The 23,047-nt window shown below is 60.4% G+C and overlaps 1 protein-coding gene across 2 annotated transcripts in view; it reads right to left on the bottom strand.

The window, feature by feature from the left end:
• Nucleotides 1-23,047, bottom strand: part of TIE1 (tyrosine kinase with immunoglobulin like and EGF like domains 1) — a 75,234-nt gene extending 52,187 nt beyond the window's left edge. The window contains exons 1-4 of one of the 2 annotated variants that reach the window (XM_089780360.1): nucleotides 21,488-23,047; nucleotides 20,288-20,575; nucleotides 8,671-8,781; nucleotides 1,073-1,228 (exon numbers count right to left, since the gene is read on the bottom strand). In XM_089780360.1, coding sequence (XP_089636486.1) covers nucleotides 1,073-1,228; nucleotides 8,671-8,781; nucleotides 20,288-20,575; nucleotides 21,488-21,569 — 637 coding nt within the window. In that variant the 5' untranslated portion in view covers nucleotides 21,570-23,047. The remainder of the gene's footprint in view (nucleotides 1-1,072; nucleotides 1,229-8,670; nucleotides 8,782-20,287; nucleotides 20,576-21,487) is intronic. The other variant, XM_075914584.2, reaches the window with a different exon arrangement.

The following is a 23,047-nucleotide window of genomic DNA, read 5'->3' as shown; positions in this document are numbered from 1 at the left end:
GTCTGAGACAGGGGGCTACAACCTAGGGCTCAGCATGGAACCAAATATGGATCTTTTGTTATTCCCAAAATACATGCAACTTTTTAAATTAAAATGAAAAACTAATTCAAAATGTTAAGAACACATAATTACTCATGTAGCTTGAATGTGGGCATGAACCTGAATTTGGCCAGTTATGATGTAAACTTTAAAGAAATGTGCAAAAAGATGCAGCAACAGAAATCCCATTAAATAAAGTCTGTGAGTACAATAGCGGCGAGGAGTCCTGTGACACCTTATAGACTAACCGAAGTGTTGGAGCATAAGCTTTCGTGGGCAAAGACCCACTTCATCAGATGCGTGTCATGACATGCATCTAACAAAGTGGGTCTTTGCCCACGCAAGCTTATGCTCCAACACTTCGGTTAGTCTATAAGGTGCCACAGGACTCCTTGCCTCTTTTGCAGATTCAGACTAACATGGCTACCCCTCTGATAGGTGAGTACAATGTTCCATTTATGCTGTTATTAATCATCATGTCAATTATCAATAATATTAAGTTGTATGTTTTAAGTCATGCAAATGAGCATTCTTATATTGCTCTTTGTTGACCACTTGTTCTGAATTTTGATGGAGTTTGGCTCTTTGCTTTGCAAAGGCTGCCGAATCCTAAGGAATCGCTTGCTGAACTTCTTGTTAGCCAGTGGGCCAACAGAGGTTCTCACTGTGACTTGTTTGGTGCTGAATAGTGGAGGACCCCCTACTCACGGGATGTAAACAGCCCTGACACTGCTGCTCCCCTTGAATTGATGTTCCAAGCAGTGTCCCCCAGAATCCCTCTTGTTGCACCCGGCAGAACACAGCCTAGCTTAACGCCTGTGAGCCCCAGGCCCAAGCAGGACAAACATGGTGCACAGCTGAACTCATCTCTAGAGGCTTGTCTGACCCCAGACTCAAGACCCCTGTTTCTCTTGGGCCTGAGTCCTCATATGCACGAGCCCCTTCTCCACTGGGCCCATTTGTGTCCGGAGACTAAGCTCCACGCCCGGTTCCCCTCCCCCAAGCCAGCCCTGTGGCGCCCCTGCAATCGTACCTCTCACAATCAGCCGGTAGAAGGCACTTGTCAGGGGACTGTCCCCAATGAACGAGGCGCTGTACACCCCATTCTCACTCACAGCCACATCTGGGAGGGTTAAGGTGAACAGCTCCCCCATCTTTTCACCCTGGACCGTTGTTTGGTAGTAGGTCCCTGGAGTAGGGAAAGAGAACAATGGGCATCAATTCATTAGGCAGCCTGCGGCCCCACTGCCTGCCCCTGCTGTCCCCAAGGAGAGCCATCCGTCCGCAGCTGAAGAGCAGAGGGGCTCTGCCAGATCCCCAAGGGCAGCCCGACTCCTCCTCTCCCTGGTAGGTCTGAGCCCCAGGGCAGCACTGTCTGGTGGGGCAATGTCTCTCAGGGGCCTGTGCACTGCAGCAGGGTGCATACTAAAACCAGCCGGGTAGCAGGGGCTCAGGCTAGCTGCCCATCTACGTACCCTGCAGGAGCGGGGGGATTGTGCACAAGCTACACTGCTGGTCTTAGGTGCTATCTGGGGCAGAGCTAGCATACCTGTCTGCCCACCTGGCTGGCAATGCAGTGCAGAGAAGGGGAGTCTAGTCTAGCCATCCTACAGAGCTTAGGGCACAGGCTGGAGCAGACACGGCCAAGGCTCAATGCGACTGCCCTGGGTCCTTCCAGGGGCCGTCTGCCCCAGTCTCATGTGTATCAGGAGCAGGATGGGAGTGAGGTTCACTTGCCACTTGTCCTGGGCTCATGCAAAGTAGGGTTCAGTCGTGGGCAGGAAGCTGTCGTGGAGCCCTCACTCCAGCCCAGTGGCGAGAGGGCTGTGGGAGACTGTCTCACAGAGATTGCATGCCCTGAGCACGTTTGCCTGTGGAACATGGACCAGAGCTCGCCGGGGTCCCTGGGCCTATGAATCCACAACAGTCTGGTCCTTTCCCTGGGGTTGCCTGCCCCAGCTGGATCACTGGGGTCCCCTGCAGGGGCAGGACTCTAGCTTGGGAAGCAGGGACTGTGAAAAAGATTTGGGGGTCGTGGCAAGTAATCATCTGCCCAGGAGCCCCCAGTGGGACATTGTGACCAACAGGATTAATGGGATCCTGGGAGACAAACAGGGATTGCTGAGTAGGAGCAGAGAGGTTCTTTTAACCTCTGTATTTGGTTCTGGTGCAACTGCAATGGGAATCCAGCGTCCAGGTCTGGTGCCCACAATTCTGGAAGGGCGATAGTGAATCGGGAAGGGTTCAGCAAAGAGCCAGGAGAATGATTAAAGGGCTGTGAAACATGGAGCACAGACTTCTTCATAGACTCAAGGAGTTCCATCAGCTTAGCTCAGCAAAGAGAAGGGCAAGGGGTGACTTGAGCATAGCCAACAAGAACCTGCACTCAGGACAGAAATTGGCTCGCAGGAGAACTCTTCAGGCCAGCTACCAAAGGTCTAACAGGAGCCAAGGGCTGGAAGCTGAAGCCAGACAAGCTCAAACTGAAGACAAGACAATCCACCCGAACAATTTACCAAGGGCTAGATGGATTCTCCACCACTGGCAGCCCTTTAGGACATGGGTCTGTGTTTTTCTGAAAGGTTGGCTTGGTTCAGGCTAGACGTAATTCAGGGTGTTCCATAGCCTGTGTTATACGGGGGTCAGACTACATGTCACAGGGGGCCCTTTTGTCCATTACCTTCATCAGTTATTTAGATAATTGCTGATGAAGATTATCAGTGGGGGAGGTCTAGGTCAGACATTAGGAAAAACTATTTCCCTGGGAGGGTGGTAAAGCGCTGGGATGAATTCTCTGGGGGGGAGGGGGAGGAAATCTCCACCCCTAAAGGTTTTGAAGTCCTGGCTTGGCGAAGTCCTGGCTGGGATGATTGAGTTGGGCTGGTCCTGCTTTGGGCAGGCGCTGGACTCGATGACTCCTGAGCTCTCTGCCAGCCCTGGGATTCTACAAGTCTATGATAATGACAGAGAGAACACTTACAAAGTTTGCAGATGATCCCAAGCTGGGAGGGGTTCCCACTGCTTTGGAGGAAGGGTCAGAATTCAAAATGATCTGGGCAAACTGGAGAAATGGTCTGAGGTAAAGGGGATGAAGTTTAATAAGAACAAATGCAAAGTGCTCCACTCAGGTAGGAACAATCCGTTTCACACGTGCAGAATGGGAAGCGACTGTCTAGGAAGGAGTCCTGCAGAAAGGGATCTAGGGGTCATAAGCTGTGTCTAGAATGCAAGCTTCTTTTGGAAGAAGCTTTTCCAGAAGAGATCTTCCGGAAAAACTTTTTTTTGAAAGAGAGCGTCTACACAGCAAAAGCACAATGAAGAAGTGATTTGCTTTTTTGAAAAATAGCATCCACATTGATTGGACACCATTTCGCATTTCAGTTGTAATTACTGTGGACTGAGTGGCCACCAGGGCACCTGCGCTTTCGAAAAAACACGCTCTTCCACATCCATGCAAATCTGTTTTGGAAAAAGGCTTCTTCCTTGTTGTGACGGTGTGTTGGGGTTCCCCCGGTCCTGCAGCCCCATAGCAGCAAGAACAGACTCCGTCAGCCAGTAGAACAGGGGGGTTTATTGCTCCTCCAGGATACAGCCCAGCACAGATGTGATGTGGTTACAGGAGTCTGGGCCAGGATGCCTCAGCCCCCTTGGATTAGGGTCCATCGCCCCCCAACCCTCCACACCCAGCTTAGTCTGTTCCCTTCATGCTCTCTAGCCAGAAACTGACCCTCCCCCCAACACTCCCTGCCTTTGTTCCGTCCCTGCCCTCATCAGGTAAGAACTGGTTGGGTCTCTGTTTACGAGACCTTAGGCTCTGCAGGCGGCACCCCCTGCTGTGCAGTGCTTACAGACACAGGCCAGTAAGGGTCACCCACAGCCCAACAACAGCGTAACTCGTAGAAAGAGGTTTACCGCTGTCGGAAAAAACCTCTGTCCTTTTGCCTTTCTGTCGAAAGAATGCAATAGCAGTGTGGACATAAGTGCAGTTCTTTCGGAAAAATTGACATTTTTCCAGAAAAACCGTGCAGTGTAGACATACCCATAGTGCACCACAAACTAAATATGAGTCAACAGTGTGACACAGTTGCAAAACAACAACAACCACAGCAAAAACAAAATAACCCATGAAATTGGAGAAGTTCCAGAGAAGAGCAACACAAATGATGAAAGGCCTAGAAAACATGAGCTAGGAGGGAAGACTGAAAGATTTGGGCTTGTTTAGTTTAGAAAAGAGAAGACTGAGAGGGGACATGATGGCTGTTTTCAAGTACCTAAAAGGATGTTGCGAGGAAGAGGGAGAAAAATTGTTCTCCTTGGCCTCTGATGCTGAGACAAGAGGCAATGGGCTTAAACTTCTGTCAGGAATGATCTAGATGGTGCAGGGTCCTGCCGTGACGGCAGGAAACTGGGCTTGATGACCTCGCAAGGTCCCTGCCAGTTCTAGGGTTCTATGAGTCTGCCTTTGTTGCTATTAATCTCTTGGGGTGCATCTACACAGCAAAGTTATTTCAGAATAACAATGCGAGCGTCCACACAGCAATTCTGTTATTTCGAAATAACAGAAGCTTATTCCGACTTCTGTAAACCTCATTCTACGAAGAAGAGCACCTATTCCCAAATACCTATTTCAGATAAGCTGTGGGTAGACGTTCTCCTGCTGATATTTTGAAATGGTCCCTCACCAAGGCCATTCTAAATCATTCCTCCTGGGGCTCTAAATCGAGATAGCACGTCTACATTAGGGAAGCCTGCCTCGGACTCATTTTGAGGCTTCCCTGCAGTGGAGACGTGCTATTTCCATAATAGCTTATTCTGAAATAACTGCAGTGTAGACCTAGCCTTGGGGGCCTGTCTCCCTGGGATCTCCTGCGGAGGTGCGAGGGGATTGCTCACTAGGGTTGCCTTCCCCAGTGTGACGTAGTGGGGGCACTTGCTGGGCTGTGGTGACCCCTGCTGTCTGGAGCAAGACCCAGCAGGGAAAACCTCACTATGCAAAGGTACTGCCAAACTTGTTGAACCAGACACCCCCCATGGAGAGGAACAAAGGAAGGTGGAGGCTGCCCTGGCTGGGGGGCAGGGCTGGAAGAGGGTTAGTTAGTTGCGGTCTGAGAGCATGGAGGAGAGCCTAGGGGAAGGGGCTGGAGTTTAGGGGCCCAGTCTCCCCCATCTCAAGGGGGCCTGAGGCATCCTAGCCCAGCTCTGTGACCAGATTACATCTGTGCTGTGCTGTATCCTGGAGAGGCAATAAACTTCCTCTATTCCACCGGCTGGTGCGGTCTGTTTGTGCCATTTCGGGGTGCAGGAGACGGGGGGACCCCAACGCGCCGTCACACTGGTGTCAGGAGTGGGATGCACTGCACCCCGTGGATGGAGCTTCCAGCGGCGAGCGACAAGGCGCAGTAGAAGCAAGAGCCCTGGAGCCAGGCGTGCTGGAGACAGAGCGAAGCGGTTCCTGGGAATCGTGGGCGCTGCAGCACTAGACTGGTGAGTCTGCACCGAAGGGACCAGTGGGCAGATGGCCTACGCCCGACTCTTGAAGGCAGAGCTGGTGGGGCTGTGCAGAGAGAGGGGCTTGCCTGCGCAGAAAGCAACCAAGGCCCAGCTGATTGCCCAGCTGGAAGAGAATGACCAGCCACAGGGCCAGGATCTTGTCCCCACGGGAAGCAGCCAGACCCTCCCCCCTGAGAGTGTGTCAGGCTCAGAGAGGGGGAGGAGCACTGGAACCCACCGGAGAGATGAGACAGCGTCTCCCGGGAGGCCTGCAAGCCGTAGCCCATCTAGAGCAGGGGCCAGCCCAGCGGAGCTGCGGCGGCTGGAGATCCAGCTGCGGATCAAGGAATTGGAAGCAGAGGACCAAGAATGGGACCGCCAGGAGCGAGAGAAGGAGCGCCAAGATCGAGAGAGGGAGCGCCAGGACCGAGAGAGGCAGCGACAGCATGAGCTGGCCATGGCAGAGCGGAGAACCGGCGGGGCACCGGCTGCGCCAAGTGCGGATGGGCCCCAGGGTCCCAGGACTGCCAGATGCTGGGAGAGGCTCGTGGTGGCCCAATTGAAGGACATGGGTGACATAGACGGGTTCCTCAGTGCCTTTGAGAGGGCCTGTGGACTGCAACGGGTTCCCCCAGCTGACTGGCTGCAGGAGCTCATCCCCGCACTGAGCCAGGAGGCGGCCGGAGTGCTCAGTCAGCTGGAGGACCTACAGCCAGGGGATTACAACCGAGTCAAGGAGGCACTGCTGCACAAGTTCGGGCTGACCCCCGAGATGTACAGGAAGAAGTTCCGGGGGGTACAGAAAGGGCCACGGGAGACCTATGCGGATCTGGCCTCCCGCCTGGCGCAATACGGCCGCAAGTGGGTGTCTGGAGTCGGAGCCCAGACCGCAGAGGAGCTGCTCAAGCTGGTCCTGATGGAGCAGTTCTATGAAGCGTGCCCACCCAAACTGAGGCTGTGGCTCAAGGACCGGAGGCCAGAGAACCCCCAGGAGGCCGGGAGGCTGGCGGATGAGTTCACGGAGAGCCGGTCCGGGTGTGAACGGGAGTCCCGGAGAGAAAGGGAACTGCGCAGAGACCTGTTCTCGGCTGAGTGACGGAGGGAGTCAACTACGGGGCGAGACCAAGGAACAGGTCGTCTGTGCCACAGAGAACCAGCCAGGGCCTGGACAGAGACAGCCCAAAGCCTAACTTGCCATCGCTGTGGGCAAAAAGGCCACAAGAGGGCTCAGTGCACCAGGTCCCAGGACCGGGGACTTTCCAGGGTTAACTGGCTGGGGCGGGAGGAAGGGCAGGCTGCCCCAGAGGCAGGGGCTGGCAGGCAAACCTCAGCTCAGAGAGAGGGGAAGGATGCTCAGTGCACCTCCCCTGGGAGGTCTGATTCTCAGGAGGCGGATTTCTCCGTGTACCGGGTGGGGGCAGGACGGCCCCTGCGGAGCGAGTGCCTCATACCCCTGGAGGTGGATGGTAGGAAGGTGACGGGCTTCTGGGACACGGGGGCGGAGGTGACGCTGGCCCGATCCGACATAGTGGCCCCAGAGCGGATACTACCCCACACCCAGCTGACCCTGAAGGGCATAGATGGGTCCCCGTTTAAGGTGCCTGTAGCCAGGGTGCATCTGAAATGGGGGGCGAAGGAAGGCCTCAAGGAAGTGGGGGTGCACCCGCACTTGCCCACCGAGGTGCTGATGGGGAATGACCTAGAGGAGTGGCCCCATGAATCCCAGCGGGCTCTAGTCACTACCCGGAGCCAGAGCCAGCGGGGGGCTGACAACGTGGGTCCAGGGAAGGACTCCTGGCAGCGTCCTCAGGGTCCCATCCCAGTGGACACGGGGTCCAGCCAGGCTGGGACTCCGGACCTAGGCAAAGGTGGGGAACAGGTCCCGATCCCTGCCTCAGCAGCTGAATTCCAGGCTGAGGTGCAGGCAGACCCCTCCTTGCAGAGGCTGAGGGACCAGGCTGGCCTCCGTGCAGCTTAGCCCTGGGGGAGAGGTGGCCAGGAGAGATTCCTGCAGGAGCGTGGACTCCTGTTCCGGGAATGGCTTCCCCCCAGGAAGGTGAGGGCATGGAGGGTCCAGCGGCAGCTGGTTGTCCCCCGAAAGTATCACCTCAAGCTGCTGTATTTGGCCCATGACGTCCCCGTTGGGGGCCACTGGGGGATCTGGAGCACCCGGCTGAGGCTGCTCCAGCACTTCTATTGGCCGGGAATCTTTACAGCCGTGCAGCGGTACTGCCGGTCCTGTGACTCCTGCCAGAGGGGCGGGAAGGCCCAAGACAGTAGGAAAGCGGCTTGGGGGTCTCTACCCCAGATAGAGGACCCTCTGGGCTTGCTGAGAGAGCTATGGGAGGGGAAGGCCTCCCTGGATGGAGCGTCGGGTGTGGGAGCCGCCCTGGCTGTCCAGAGAAGGCTCGCTGGGCTCATGGCCCCGGCCCGAGAGACCCTGGCCAGGGATCAAGGCCAGTGGAAGGGTGGGTGTGACCCCCGAAGACAGGCCTGTGCCAGTCGCCCTGGAGTGGGGTGGCGAGTGGACAGAGGGAAGCCAGCTCATGTGGGTCCTCGCCACGGCCGGCCCGAGTCAAGGGGAGCACCCATGTCCCCAGGGCGGGTTCCCACGCAGAGGACCCGAACTTCCCTAGGTCACGAGCGGAGTGACCCTGCTCAGTTCGCTCTCGGAGGGGGGAGAACTGTGACGTAGTGGGGGTACTTGCTGGGCTGTGGTGACCCCTGCTGTCTGGAGCAAGACCCAGCAGGGAAAACCTCACTATGCAAAGGTAATGCCAAACTTGTTGAACCAGACACCCCCCATGGAGAGGAACAAAGGAAGGTGGATGCTGCCCTGGCTGGGGGGCAGGGCTGGAAGAGGGTTAGTTAGTTGCTGTCTGGGAGCATGGAGGAGAGCCTAGGGGAAGGGGCTGGAGTTTAGGGGCCCAGTCTCCCCCATCTCAAGGGGGCCTGAGGCATCCTAGCCCAGCTCTGTGACCAGATTACATCTGTGCTGTGCTGTATCCTGGAGAGGCAATAAACTTCCTCTATTCCACCGGCTGGTGCAGTCTGTTTGTGCCATTTCGGGGTGCAGGAGACGGGGGACCCCCAACGCGCCGCCACACCCAGCCAGGAGTTGCTGCTCAGAGGGTCACTTGCCATTCCTTTTCCAGATGACATCTGCATTCCTCTTGTGGAGGACTCTGGCGGAGAAGCTGGCCGATTCCCCAATGCTCACGGTCTGTGTAACTTTCAGGGGCACCAGGTAGGCTAGAAAGAAACCGAGAAAACAGGTAAAATTCTGTAGGGTGTTCCTGCGTCTGCAATGACCCCTCTTTGCCAGAAGGGCCCGGCTGCTGTGGAGCAACTGCCAAACCCCAGGACATCATCTGGACCTACAATTCCTGTGGCTGTCCCTGCGAGCAGGGCAGAGCCAGGCCACGTGCCACTCGCATACTCTGGGGCTGAGCTGTAGGGACGGGAGCACCTCACACCCCATGCTGCAGAGAACAGGGGGTTGGCAAAGTGGTTTCCATCATATCCAAGGACTGCAGTTTGGTTCAGTGGCTCTCGGCACCTTCCCCCAGTACACGGAGCTCCAGCATCCCTGTAGTGCTCCAGGCCATTCTGCACCTGGAGCTGCCATGCAGCGTTCCTGCAGAGTGACTGGGAGCCACCTCGTCCCCGGCTGTCCTGCAGGTGCTGGGGTGGGAGCTGCTTGGGGCTGACATTTTCACACAGAGGTCTGGGCCCGGTATCTCTCTGAGCAATGAGTGTGTGGCCTGACTGCCAGAGGAGCAGAGAACCCCTCCCGGGACACATGGGGTCCAGCACTGCCAATGGCCTCTGCCCTCTCCAAGCCCCTTGAGGGCCAGCCCACCATGGGGCATGAGGCCCGGCAAGGTACCCAGACACAGAGCCTCTGCTGCCTGGACTGCCCAGTGTCCAGGAGCCTAGCACAAAGGAGAGGGGATTGCACGCTTGTACTAGCCAGCACAATGCAAGGCAGGCGGACAGGAAGGTCTCTCCCGAGCGCGCTCAACTGGCCCAGTGATGGGGCGCTGAGAAGTTTTGGCTGAACCGCTGGTGCCTGAGCAGGAGGGATGACAGATTTGCACAAGTGCTTGCTGGGGGCATGCTGGGAGGTCTGAGTGCAGCCCAGCTGTGCTTGGGGCACCCACTGGCTGTGAATGGGCCATGCGCCTGACGTTCCTCAGCCCTGCAGCTTTGCTTCGTTAGCAGCAGAGGGAAAAGCCCCCACCCGGACCTTCCTACAGAGTTGTTTCCATCTCCCGCAGCTAATGTCAGTGGCCTTGGCCACAGGCTTAGCTCAAGAGAGTCCCTGGGCGGCAGCCAGCCCTGCCACCTGTGTCCCACACCCCGATCGGCTGCAATGGGATTGCAGGCAGACTCCCCTCTCCACTGTCTGCACAGCACACACACCAGTGGGATACAGGGGTGTCACAGCTGCCCTGGGGACTGGCTCAGGTCATGGCTCTGCTGAAATCTGCACACCTGGCTCACAGGGCAGCGTGTAAGGAGGTAGAGATCACTGCTCAGTGGTCACTCTATTAGGAGCTGCCCAGGTAACCTTGCCTCGGCCCATGTGCATGTATTGGAACAGCCCTGTGCATCACCAGCTGGGTCGCTCACACAGAAATTGCCAGTGTCCGTACCCATCTCCCCTGCGCCGTGCCTGGGGGGTGACTCACACACACACTGCCAGTGTCCGTACCCATCTCCCCTGCGCCGTGCCTGGGGGTGACTCACACACACACTGCCAGTGTCCGTACCCATCTCCCCTATGCCGTGCCTGGGGGGTGACTCACACACACACTGCCAGTGTCCGTACCCATCTCCCCTGCGCCGGGCCTGGGGGTGACTCACACACACACTGCCAGTGCCTGTACCCATCTCCCCTGCGCCGTGCCTGGGGGGTGACTCACACACACACTGCCAGTGCCCGTACCCATCTCCCCTGCGCCGTGCCTGGAGGTGACTCACACACACACACTGCCAGTGCCTGTACCCATCTCCTCTGCGCCGTGCCTGGGGGGTGACTCACACACACACTGCCAGTGTCCGTACCCATCTCCCCTGCGCCATGCCTGGGAGTGACTCACACACACACTGCCAGTGTCCGTACCCATCTCCTCTGCGCCGTGCCTGGGGGGTGACTCACACACACACTGCCAGTGTCCGTACCCATCTCCTCTGCGCCGTGCCTGGGCGGTGACTCACACACACACTGCCAGTGTCCGTACCCATCTCCTCTGCGCCGTGCCTGGGGGGTGACTCACACACACACTGCCAGTGCCCGTACCCATCTCCCCTGCGCCGTGCCTGGGGGGTGACTCACACACACACTGCCAGTGCCCGTACCCATCTCCTCTGCGCCGTGCCTGGGCGGTGACTCACACACACACTGCCAGTGTCCGTACCCATCTCCTCTGCGCCGTGCCTGGGGGGTGACTCACACACACACTGCCAGTGTCCGTACCCATCTCCCCTGCACCGTGCCTGGGGGTGACTCACACACACACTGCCAGTGCCTGTACCCATCTCCCCTGCACCGTGCCTGGGGGTGACTCATACACACACTGCCAGTGCCCGTACCCATCTCCCCTGCGCCGTGCCTGGGGGGTGACACACACACACACTGCCAGTGCCCGTACCCATCTCCCCTGCGCCGTGCCTGGGGGTGACTCATACACACACTGCCAGAGCCCGTACCAATCTCCCCTGCGCCGTGCCTGGGGGGGTGACTCACACACACACTGCCAGTGTCCGTACCCATCTCCCCTGCGCCGTGCCTGGGGGGTGACTCACACACACACTGCCAGTGCCTGTACCCATCTCCCCTGCACCGTGCCTGGGGGTGACTCATACACACTGCCAGAGCCCGTACCAATCTCCCCTGCGCCGTGCCTGGGGGGTGACTCACACACACTGCCAGTGCCCGTACCCATCTCCCCTGCGCCGTGCCTGGGGGTGACTCACACACACACTGCCAGTGTCCGTACCCATCTCCCCTGCGCCGTGCCTGGGGGTGACTCACACACACACTGCCAGTGCCTGTACCCATCTCCCCTGCACCATGCCTGGGGGTGACTCATACACACACTGCCAGTGCCCGTATCCATCTCCCCAGCGCCGTGCCTGGGGGGTGACACACACACACACTGCCAGTGTCCGTACCCATCTCCCCTGCGCCGTGCCTGGGGGTGACTCATACACACACTGCCAGTGCCTGTACCCATCTCCCCTGCACCGTGCCTGGGGGTGACTCATACACACACTGCCAGTGCCCGTATCCATCTCCCCAGCGCCGTGCCTGGGGGGTGACACACACACACACTGCCAGTGTCCGTACCCATCTCCCCTGCGCCGTGCCTGGGGGTGACTCATACACACACTGCCAGTGCCCGTACCCATCTCCCCTATGCCGTGCCTGCGGGGTGACTCACACACACTGCCAGTGCCCGTACCCATCTCCCCTGCGCCGTGCCTGGGGGGTGACTCACACACACACTGCCAGTGCCCGTACCCATCTCCCCTATGCCGTGCCTGGGGGTGACTCACACACACACTGCCAGTGCCCGTACCCATCTCCCCTGCGCCGTGCCTGGGGGGTGACTCACACACACACTGCCAGTGCCCATACCCATCTCCCCTATGCCGTGCCTGGGGGTGACTCACACACACACTGCCAGTGCCCGTACCCATCTCCCCTGCGCCGTGACTGGGGGGGTGACTCACACACACACTGCCAGTGCCCGTACCCACCTCCCCTATGCTGTGCCTGGGGGTGACTCACACACACACTGCCAGTGCCCGTACCCATCTCCCCTGCACCGTGCCTGGGGGGTGACTCACACACACACTGCCAGTGCCCGTACCCATCTCCCCTGCGCCGTGCCTGGGGGGTGACTCACACACACACTGCCAGTGTCCGTACCCATCTCCCCTGCGCCGTGCCTGGGGGGTGACTCACACACACACTGCCAGTGCCCGTACCCATCTCCCCTATGCCGTGCCTGGGGGGTGACTCACACACACACTGCCAGTGCCCGTACCCATCTCCCCTGCGCCGTGCCTGGGGGGTGACTCACACACACACTGCCAGTGTCCGTACCCATCTCCCCTATGCCGTGCCTGGGGGGTGACTCACACACACACTGCCAGTGCCCGTACCCATCTCCCCTGCGCCGTGTCTGGGGGGTGACACACACACACACTGCCAGTGCCCGTACCCATCTCCCCTGCGCCGTGCCTGGGGGGTGACTCACACACACACTGCCAGTGCCCGTACCCATCTCCCGTATGCCGTGCCTGGGGGGTGACTCACACACACACTGCCAGTGCCCGTACCCATCTCCCCTGCGCCGTGCCTGGGGGGTGACTCACACACACACTGCCAGTGCCCGTACCCATCTCCCCTGCGCCGTGCCTGGGGGGTGACTCACACACACACTGCCAGTGCCCGTACCCATCTCCCCTATGCCGTGCCTGGGGGGTGACTCACACACACACTGCCAGTGCCCGTACCCATCTCCTCTGCGCCGTGCCTGGGGGGTGACTCACACACACACTGCCAGTGTCCGTACCCATCTCCCCTATGCCGTGCCTGGAGGTTGACTCACACACACACTGCCAGTGTCCGTACCCATCTCCCCTATGCCGTGCCTGGGGGGTGACTCACACACACACTGCCAGTGCCCGTACCCATCTCCCCTATGCCGTGCCTGGAGGGTGACTCACACACACACTGCCAGTGCCCGTACCCATCTCCCCTGCGCTGTGCCTGGGGGGTGACTCTCACACACACACTGCCAGTGCCCGTACCCATCTCCCCTGCGCTGTGCCTGGGGGGTGACTCACATACACACTGCCAGTCCCCTGCGCTGTGCCTGGAGGTTGACTCACACACACACTGCCAGTGCCCGTACCCATCTCCCCTATGCCGTGCCTGGGGGGTGACTCACACACACACTGCCAGTGCCCGTACCCATCTCCCCTATGCCGTGCCTGGGGGGTGACTCACACACACACTGCCAGTGTCCGTACCCATCTCCCCTATGCCGTGCCTGGGGGGTTTCTCACACACACACTGCCAGTGCCCGTACCCATCTCCCCTGCGCCGTGTCTGGGGGGTGACTCACACACACACTGCCAGTGCCCGTACCCATCTCCCCTGCGCCGTGCCTGGGGGGTGACTCACACACACACTGCCAGTGTCCGTACCCATCTCCCCTGCGCCGTGCCTGGGGGGTGACTCACACACACACTGCCAGTGTCCGTACCCATCTCCCCTGCGCCGTGCCTGGGGGGTGACTCACACACACACTGCCAGTGTCCGTACCCATCTCCCCTATGCCGTGCCTGGGGGGTGACTCACACACACACTGCCAGTGCCCGTACCCATCTCCCCTGCGCCGTGTCTGGGGGGTGACTCACACACACACTGCCAGTGCCCGTACCCATCTCCCCTGCGCCGTGCCTGGGGGGTGACTCACACACACACTGCCAGTGCCCGTACCCATCTCCCCTATGCCGTGCCTGGGGGGTTTCTCACACACACACTGCCAGTGCCCGTACCCATCTCCCCTGCACCGTGCCTGGGGGGTGACTCACACACACACTGCCAGTGTCCGTACCCCTCTCTTCCGCGCCGTGCCTGGGGGTGACGCACACACACACTGCCAGTGCCCGTACCCATCTCCCCTGTGCCGTGCCTGGGGGGGTGACTCACACACACACTGCCAGTGCCCGTACCCATCTCCCCTATGCTGTGCCTGGGGGTGACTCATACACACACTGCCAGTGCCCGTACCCATCTCCCCTGCGCCGTGCCTGGGGGGTGACTCACACACACACTGCCAGTGCCCGTACCCATCTCCCCTATGCTGTGCCTGGGGGTGACTCTCACACACACTGCCAGTGCCCGTACCCATCTCCCCTGCACCGTGCCTGGGGGGTGACACACACACACACTGCCAGTGCCCGTACCCATCTCCCCTGCGCCGTGCCTGGGGGGTGACTCACACACACACTGCCAGTGCCCGTACCCATCTCCACTGCGCCGTGCCTGGGGGGTGACTCACACACACACTGCCAGTGCCCGTACCAATCTCCCCTATGCCGTGCCTGGAGGTTGACTCACACACACACTGCCAGTGCCCGTACCCATCTCCCCTATGCTGTGCCTGGGGGTGACTCACACACACACTGCCAGTGCCCGTACCCATCTCCCCTGCACCGTGCCTGGGGGGTGACTCACACACACAGTGCCAGTGCCCGTACCCATCTCCCCTGCGCTGTGCCTGGGGGGTGACTCACACACACACTGCCAGTGCCCGTACCCATCTCCCCTGCGCCGTGCCTGGGGGGTGACTCACACACACACTGCCAGTGCCCGTACCCATCTCCCCTATGCCGTGCCTGGAGGTTGACTCACACACACACTGCCAGTGCCCGTACCCATCTCCCCTATGCCGTGCCTGGGAGGTGACTCACACACACACTGCCAGTGTCCGTACCCATCTCCCCTATGCCGTGCCTGGGGGGTGACTCACACACACACTGCCAGTGCCCGTACCCATCTCCCCTGCGCCGTTTCTGGGGGGTGACTCACACACACACTGCCAGTGCCCGTACCCATCTCCCCTGCGCCGTGCCTGGGGGGTGACTCACACACACACTGCCAGTGCCCGTACCCATCTCCCGTATGCCGTGCCTGGGGGGTGACTCACACACACACTGCCAGTGCCCGTACCCATCTCCCCTGCGCCGTGCCTGGGGGGTGACTCACACACACACTGCCAGTGTCCGTACCCATCTCCCCTGCACCGTGCCTGGGGGGGTGACTCATACACACACTGCCAGTGCCCGTACCCATCTCCCCTGCGCCGTGCCTGGGGGGTGACTCACACACACACTGCCAGTGTCCGTACCCATCTCCCCTATGCCGTGCCTGGGGGGTGACTCACACACACACTGCCAGTGCCCGTACCCATCTCCCCTGCGCCGTGTCTGGGGGGTGACTCACACACACACTGCCAGTGCCCGTACCCATCTCCCCTGCGCCGTGCCTGGGGGGTGACTCACACACACACTGCCAGTGCCCGTACCCATCTCCCGTATGCCGTGCCTGGGGGGGTGACTCACACACACACTGCCAGTGCCCGTACCCATCTCCCCTGCGCCGTGCCTGGGGGGTGACTCACACACACACTGCCAGTGCCCGTATCCATCTCCTCTGCGCCGTGCCTGGGGGGTGACTCACACACACACTGCCAGTGCCCGTACCCATCTCCCCTATGCCGTGCCTGGGGGGTGACTCACACACACACTGCCAGTGCCCGTACCCATCTCCTCTGCGCCGTGCCTGGGGGGTGACTCACACACACACTGCCAGTGTCCGTACCCATCTCCCCTATGCCGTGCCTGGAGGTTGACTCACACACACACTGCCAGTGTCCGTACCCATCTCCCCTATGCCGTGCCTGGAGGGTGACACACACACACTGCCAGTGCCCGTACCCATCTCCCCTGCGCTGTGCCTGGGGGGTGACTCTCACACACACACTGCCAGTGCCCGTACCCATCTCCCCTGCGCTGTGCCTGGGGGGTGACTCACATACACACTGCCAGTGCCCGTACCCATCTCCCCTATGCCGTGCCTGGGGGGTGACTCACACACACACTGCCAGTGCCCGTACCCATCTCCCCTATGCCGTGCCTGGGGGGTGACTCACACACACACTGCCAGTGTCCGTACCCATCTCCCCTATGCCGTGCCTGGGGGGTTTCTCACACACACACTGCCAGTGCCCGTACCCATCTCCCCTGCGCCGTGTCTGGGGGGTGACTCACACACACACTGCCAGTGCCCGTACCCATCTCCCCTGCGCCGTGCCTGGGGGGTGACTCACACACACACTGCCAGTGTCCGTACCCATCTCCCCTGCGCCGTGCCTGGGGGGTGACTCACACACACACTGCCAGTGTCCGTACCCATCTCCCCTGCGCCGTGCCTGGGGGGTGACTCACACACACACTGCCAGTGTCCGTACCCATCTCCCCTGCGCGGTGCCTGGGGGGTGACACACACACACACTGCCAGTGCCCGTACCCATCTCCCCTATGCCGTGCCTGGGGGTTGACTCACACACACACTGCCAGTGTCCGTACCCATCTCCCCTATGCCGTGCCTGGGGGGTTTCCCACACACACACTGCCAGTGCCCGTACCCATCTCCCCTATGCCGTGCCTGGGGGGTTTCTCACACACACACTGCCAGTGCCCGTACCAATCTCCCCTGCGCCGTGCCTGGAGGTTGACTCACACACACACTGCCAGTGCCCGTACCCATCTCCCGTATGCCGTGCCTGGGGGGTTTCTCACACACACACTGCCAGTGCCCGTACCCATCTCCCCTGCACCGTGCCTGGGGGGTGACTCACACACACACTGCCAGTGTCCGTACCCCTCTCCTCCACGCCGTGCCTGGGCAGTTGCTCACAGTGAATGCTGAGAGGTACCAGTTTCCTACGTGTGATTTTTTACAGGCCATTTTTCCAGTTCCTGAGCCCCCTGACCAGGAGAGCGCTGGGCGTGAGCGCCTGTCCACCCCGCTGTGACACATCCTGCAGCGGGGCTGTGCCACCCTACACAGCTGGTGAATCTTGCTCAGCTTGCTGCTGTGTAGGCGTCTGGGCTCAGTGGCTGTGTGAGTGGAGGGCCCCGGGCCGAGCCTGCACGTCTGCAGAGCAACGGAGCAGCGCTGCAGGCCGAGCCTGAGGTGATTTTTCTTTGCTGAGTAGACAGACCCTGCGTGTCTGTTTCACAACATGCTGCTGGGCCCAGCATAAGACTCCAGCTTGTTGCTGATTGCAGAGCCGGTTGCCAATAGCATCTGCCTGCAGAGCTGCTAGTTCCCTGTCCCCAGGTCCCTGTCCTGGGACTTGGTCTCCTCTCAGCAGGCTCATGTGGAGTGACAGGTCTGATTCCCCCCAGGATCTTCCCTCCGCACACAGCCTCTTGACCAATAGAGGCCCCAGCTAAGAGCCCATGTGCAGCTGTCTAGGCCTGTCCTCTCAGACTGGGCTGCGCTCCTGGGGCCTCGGCTTGGTTCCAGCTACTGCAACCAGCCACCACTCAGCTGAATGGCTGGGAGTCCTTGTTCAGTCCCCTCATGGCCAGGCACAGTCTAGCCCAGTGTTTCTTAAGCTGTGTTCCGCAGCACAGCGGTGTGCCGCGAGGCGGCGGAGGTGTGCCGCGAGGCGGTGGGAGGTGTGCTGCGAGAAGGCAGAGGTGTGCCGCAAGGCGGTCGGAGGTGTGCCGCGAGGCGGCGGGAGGCGTGCCGCGAGGCGGCGGGAGGTGTGCCGCGAGGCGGTCGGAGGTGTGCCGTGAGGTGGCCGGAGGTGTGCCACGAGGTGGTGGAGGTGTGCCGCGAGGCGGTGGCAGGTGTGCTGTGAGGTGGTGGGAGGTGTGCCTCGAGGCGGTGGGAGGTGTGCCTCGAGGCGGTCGGAGGTGTGCCGCGAGGTGGCCGGAGGTGTGCCGCGAGGTGGCCGGAGGTGTGCCGCGAGGCGGTCGGAGGTGTGCCGCGAGGCGGTGGAAGGTGTGCCGCGAGGCGGCAGAGGTGTGCCGCGAGGCGGTCGGAGGTGTGCCGCAAGGCAGTTGGAGGTGTGCCGCGAGGCGGCGGGAGGCGTGCCGTGAGGTGGCGGGAGGCGTGCCGTGAGGTGGCGGGAGGTGTGCCGCGAGGTGGTCGGAGGTGTGCCGCAAGGCGGCGGGAGGCGTGCCGCGAGGCAGTGGGAGGCGTGTCGTGAGGTGGTCGGAGGTGTGCCGCGAGGCGGTCAGAGGTGTGCTGCGAGGTGGTCAGAGGTGTGCCGCGAGGCGGTGGAAGGTGTGCTGCGAGGTGGTCGGAGGTGTGGGCGTGCCGTGAGGTGGCGGGAGGTGTGCCGCGAGGTGGTCAGAGGTGTGCCGCGAGGTGGTGGGAGGTGTGCTGCGAGGTGGTGGGAGGTGTGCCGCAAGGCGGCGGGAGGCGTGTCGTGAGGCGGTCGGAGGTGTGCTGCGAGGTGGTGGGAGGTGTGCCGCAAGGTGGTGGGAGGTGTGCCGCGAGGCAGTGGGAGGCGTGTCGTGAGGCGGTCGGAGGTGTGCCGCGAGGTGGTGGGAGGTGTGCCGCAAGGCGGCGGGAGGCGTGCCGCAAGGCAGTGGGAGGCGTGCCGCGAGGCAGTGGGAGGTGTGCCGCGAGGTGGTGGGAGGTGTGCCGCAAGGCGGCGGGAGGCGTGCCGCAAGGCAGTGGGAGGCGTGTCGTGAGGCGGTCGGAGGTGTGCCGTGGAGAACAACAGAGTTCAAGGGGTAGGCGACCCTTTTTATTTGTCAATAACTTTCCCCCCAACCTTTTTTTTTTTTTTGGCTCAACAAAAAATCTTTGGTGTTCCTCATAAACAAAAAAGATTGTTTGGTGTTCCTCGGTCTTAAAACGTATAAGAAACACTGGTCTAGCCACTCCTGGCTGGGCCGGGGCCCCCGCAGACAGTCACCGTGGCTGTGGACTGGTTTTCTGGCCAGGTCATATGGCTTCCAGCCAGCTCAGAGTCTTCAGTCCCCCCCTTTCTCGGGTCACCACTGACCAGAGTCATGGCCAAAATGTCTTTTACAGAAACAGCCCCCTGCGGCTCTGGGGCATTGCTCCCTGCTTGGTGCGGGGCCTCTCCTGGAGCCCCCTGCCACCCTGGAGAACTCGTCCCCAACTACTCTGCAGCCTTCCACTCCCTGCCGTCTCTAGGATATTGTGGCAGTTTCCTGGGTTTCCTCCTTTCACTGCCTCTTCCTGCACTGAGCTTCCTGCCTTTCCTGGAGCCTCCCTCCAGCTCCTCTCTCTGCTGGACTTGCTCACTATTTAAACCTGGCTGGTTTTCCACAGCACTCACTGGCTTCCCTCCGATGTGCCCTAACGAGGTGGGTAGCTATCCCTGGACTCAACTGCTGCTGGCCTTCTGAGTCCCTCAGATTGTCAGCGTTGTGGGCAATTTCTTGCCTCCTGCTCTGTGACAGGACAGCAAATCGTACAGGCCGGGCTGTGACCCGTGGGTCGGGAGCAGCCCCCCAGCCGGGGAACGACTCTGCTTAGAACAGACCGAGCTGCTCCCGAGAGAAATGGGACCCGCCCTTGGCTGCCAACACAAAGTGGAGCAGCTTGTGTGTCCCAGCCTGAGCCCGGTCCTGGACACAGTGGTGGCTGAGGGGGTGAGGGGCGGGGCCTCAGGCAGAGGGGGCGGGGCTAGGAGCATTGCGTAGAGTGTACAGCACGGTGCTCCGGTAGCCACTGGCTGCTGTAGCTTCTGCAGTAGCAGCCATCGGGAGCGCCAGGCCCTTTCCAATTGCCAGCTCTGAGGCAAATGCCCCCGTCGGTGAGCCTGGCCCCGCCCCTCGAGAGCTCAGCAGGGGACACGTCCCTAGAGCCCTGGCAATGGGGGAACTCACCGAGGCTCCTTTGCCACAGCCATGCCATCCCCTGCCCCTTTTCTAGCTGTTCAGGGCCATTTTCTGTGGCCCAGTAGCTCTGGGCTTTCCACCAGACGGAGCCAGACGCCCACACCCACATACCGAGGTTTGGCCTGGTCACTGCAAGCTCTGCCCTCAGCCCAGGCCCATCAGTAGTTCAGCTGCTCCAGGACCTTTCTCTGGCCTGTGAGTGCAAACAGCCTCAGCTGGGGGTACGGCCATCGCCAGGCTGCAGGCCTAGGGACCGCTTGGGGCAGCCACTTACCATTGCGGTTGTTATGCACATAGACCACCCTGGCCTGCTCCGTCTGGGTCTTTCCCAGGCAGTACAAAATGCCCATCACATCCGTCTTCGAAAAGCCTCTGGCCTGCACCTCATTGCTGCGATTCCTGTAGTTCTGGAACCTGCTGTGGGGGTGAGTCATCACGATCTTATTGTCCCTCTGGATCTGCAGCTGGCCTCCCTCTCGCTCGCCCATCACGCAGGAGAGGTAGAAGCTGGCGTGGGACGGACTCTGCACATTGGCCACCAGAGTGATGTCCAGAATGGCGGCTGCGGGAGAGAGGAGGGGGAGTGAGCGGGAGAGGAGGCCCAGCCTAGATACAGCTCTGCAGGACACAGGCCTATGGCTTTCCGGGGCCTCAGCATGCCCTGTCTCTCAGCCTTGAACCCGCAAGTCAGTCCCAGAACGCTGTCACCATCTGCCCTGGCTGCATGGCTAGGCCTGGCCCCTGTGAGCGAGCACAGCAGGCCCAGCGAGTTAGAGATGTGGAGAGTAAAGTCCAGAGAACTATGAGCAAGGGAGGAGCCCTGTGTAGGGCAGAGCCAGTGGGCCCCCGGCTGTTCCCTGCCCCAGCCTTCCCCTCTCTCTTTGGACTGCAGATCTCTGTGGAGGGCCCCGGCTGCGCCGCCGGGTGTGCAGAGCTGTGGCAGCTGCTGTTACAAGCCCTGTGATCCAGCCATAAGATCTCTGCTTTTCCCCCCAGAAGGGCCTGTCCCTGCCTCCAGCCCTGGTGTCCCAGACTTGCCATGCCTGTGGCTCATGCCCCGGCTGGAGGCACCAGTGGGGCAGGGTTCTCAGAGCTCCCCTTTAGCCCAAGGCCCTTGTCTCACTCTCCAGGATCTGCTGAGGGGTCCCATCAGAGGGTGAGGCAGAGAGGGGCAGGGATTCTCCTGGCCCGTCCCAGAGCTCAGCTGGCTGGTTTGGGAGCTGTGCTGCTCGCTGCCCCTTTCTAGCTGTTCACACCATGGGAGGCCCAGTTGGAATAATTTTCCTCGCTGCCCTTTCAGCCCCATTTCTCTGACCATGCAGCCCCTGACCTGGGTGCCAGTGCCACACCACCATTCCCAGCCTGTCCTGAAGGGACCGGCCCAGCAGCTGTGGAAAGTGAGCAGCCTGGCTGTGTGCCCGACAAGCCCAGGAGTCCTTTGGGGAGCCATGCGGGGGGGGGGGGGTAAATATACCTGTCCGGTGCAGGAGGAGGAAAAGAAGACACACTGCCTGGAATCTCATGGCCCCGAAGCGCGTCCCAAGTCTGCCCAGCATCAGGAAAGCCCAGACATGCTGCTTGGAGAGAGCCCGAGCTGGCTGCTGTGACGGCCACTGCCCTGGCAGGTTCCCTTTGGTTTTTAGTTCCCGTCCCAGCGATGGGGTGGAAGTCCAGGAAGGAAACGGTGCTGCTCCTGCCAGAGACAGCGCGAGAGAGCGGCTTCCTCTCGCCCGAGTGGAAAACACTCTGCCCAGGCACTCGGCTTGGGAATCGCAGCAGGATGCTGGGGGCTGGGCTCCTCACAAGCAGATCCCAGCGTGAGCTGGACACAGCAAAAGCAGAAAGTCTCTGGGAGCAGAGGTGACCCACGTCTGGCCCAGGCTGCTGATCTGGCTGGAGAATCAGAATTCTCCAAGCATGTTCCTGGGCTCCAACCTCCTTCTCCAGTCGTGTGTCATCTCCATCCACACCCACATCGAGAGGTGACCAGGGGCTGGTGCATGGATACGGAGTCTCCCTGGGGCAAAATGGGGGTGGGGGATATCTGGCTGGTGACCTCCAAACCGCAAGCTTGTAAGTGTTCTGCTGACAGAGAACTGCTGGTACTGCAAAGCGATGCCCCTCAGAGAGCAGCAGGCCATGGTCGTGACAAACAGCAAACAGGAGAACTTAGCAGGCTCAGTAGAGAATGTCCATTGGCAAAGAGCAGTCCTAGCGCCTACCACGAAGGGGAAATGCGCGGGGCTCACACACCAGGACTAGGGAGGAGGGACCCAGCTCGCAGGTTGAAGGACTCTGGTGGTACCTAGACCAGTGGTGGGCAATGGGTGGTCTGCAGGCCACGTGCAGCCCACTGGAGTGCCACCTGCGGCCCATGGGCCCCCGTCTGCCACCTTCCCACACAGCCCTCGCGCACTGGAGCCCCAGACTTTCTCCTCCTCCTCCTTCCCAGCCCTTTCGGAGTGCCAGAATCAGCTGTTTGCAGCTCTGGCAGGGCACGGGAGGAGTGGGGACAAAGTGTGACTCAGAGGATTCATGGGGCTCTGACCATGCTGGGTAGAGTTGCCAGATGGTTTCAACAAAAATACCGGACACACTTGACATGACATCACAATCGACATTCCATCTGATTTAGAAAAACCGGACATTTCTATTTTCTCCATTTGTTTCCCGAACAGAAAGCTCAAATACTGGACCGTCCAGTTCAGAACTGGACACCAGGCACCCTAGTGCCGGTCGGGGAGGGAGGATGCGTAGGACATGCAAGGCTCCCGTGTGAGAGGCAGAGAGGGGGGGCATGGCAAGCCGCAGCTGGGACCCCAGTGGGCCATGGGCAGGAGCTTGACCACCGCTGGTCATGCAGCCCCCCGAGATAAAGGGCCACTCATGCAGTCCACCCAGTAGTCTTGGTTGCCTATCCTTGCCCTAGATTGAACCATCCAACTGCCGAGGGGTCCTTCCCTCTCTCCCAGTTCCCATTCCCAGCAGTGACATTGCCTGCTCCTCCTCTGGGCAGGCTCATGCTGGAGCCAGA

The sequence above is a fragment of the Pelodiscus sinensis genome, chromosome 9 (genome assembly GCF_052426305.1).
Source record: "Pelodiscus sinensis isolate ZL-2025 chromosome 9, ASM5242630v1, whole genome shotgun sequence".
NCBI classification, from domain to species: Eukaryota; Metazoa; Chordata; order Testudines; family Trionychidae; genus Pelodiscus; species Pelodiscus sinensis.
This window is presented reverse-complemented; position numbering and strand designations above follow the sequence as displayed.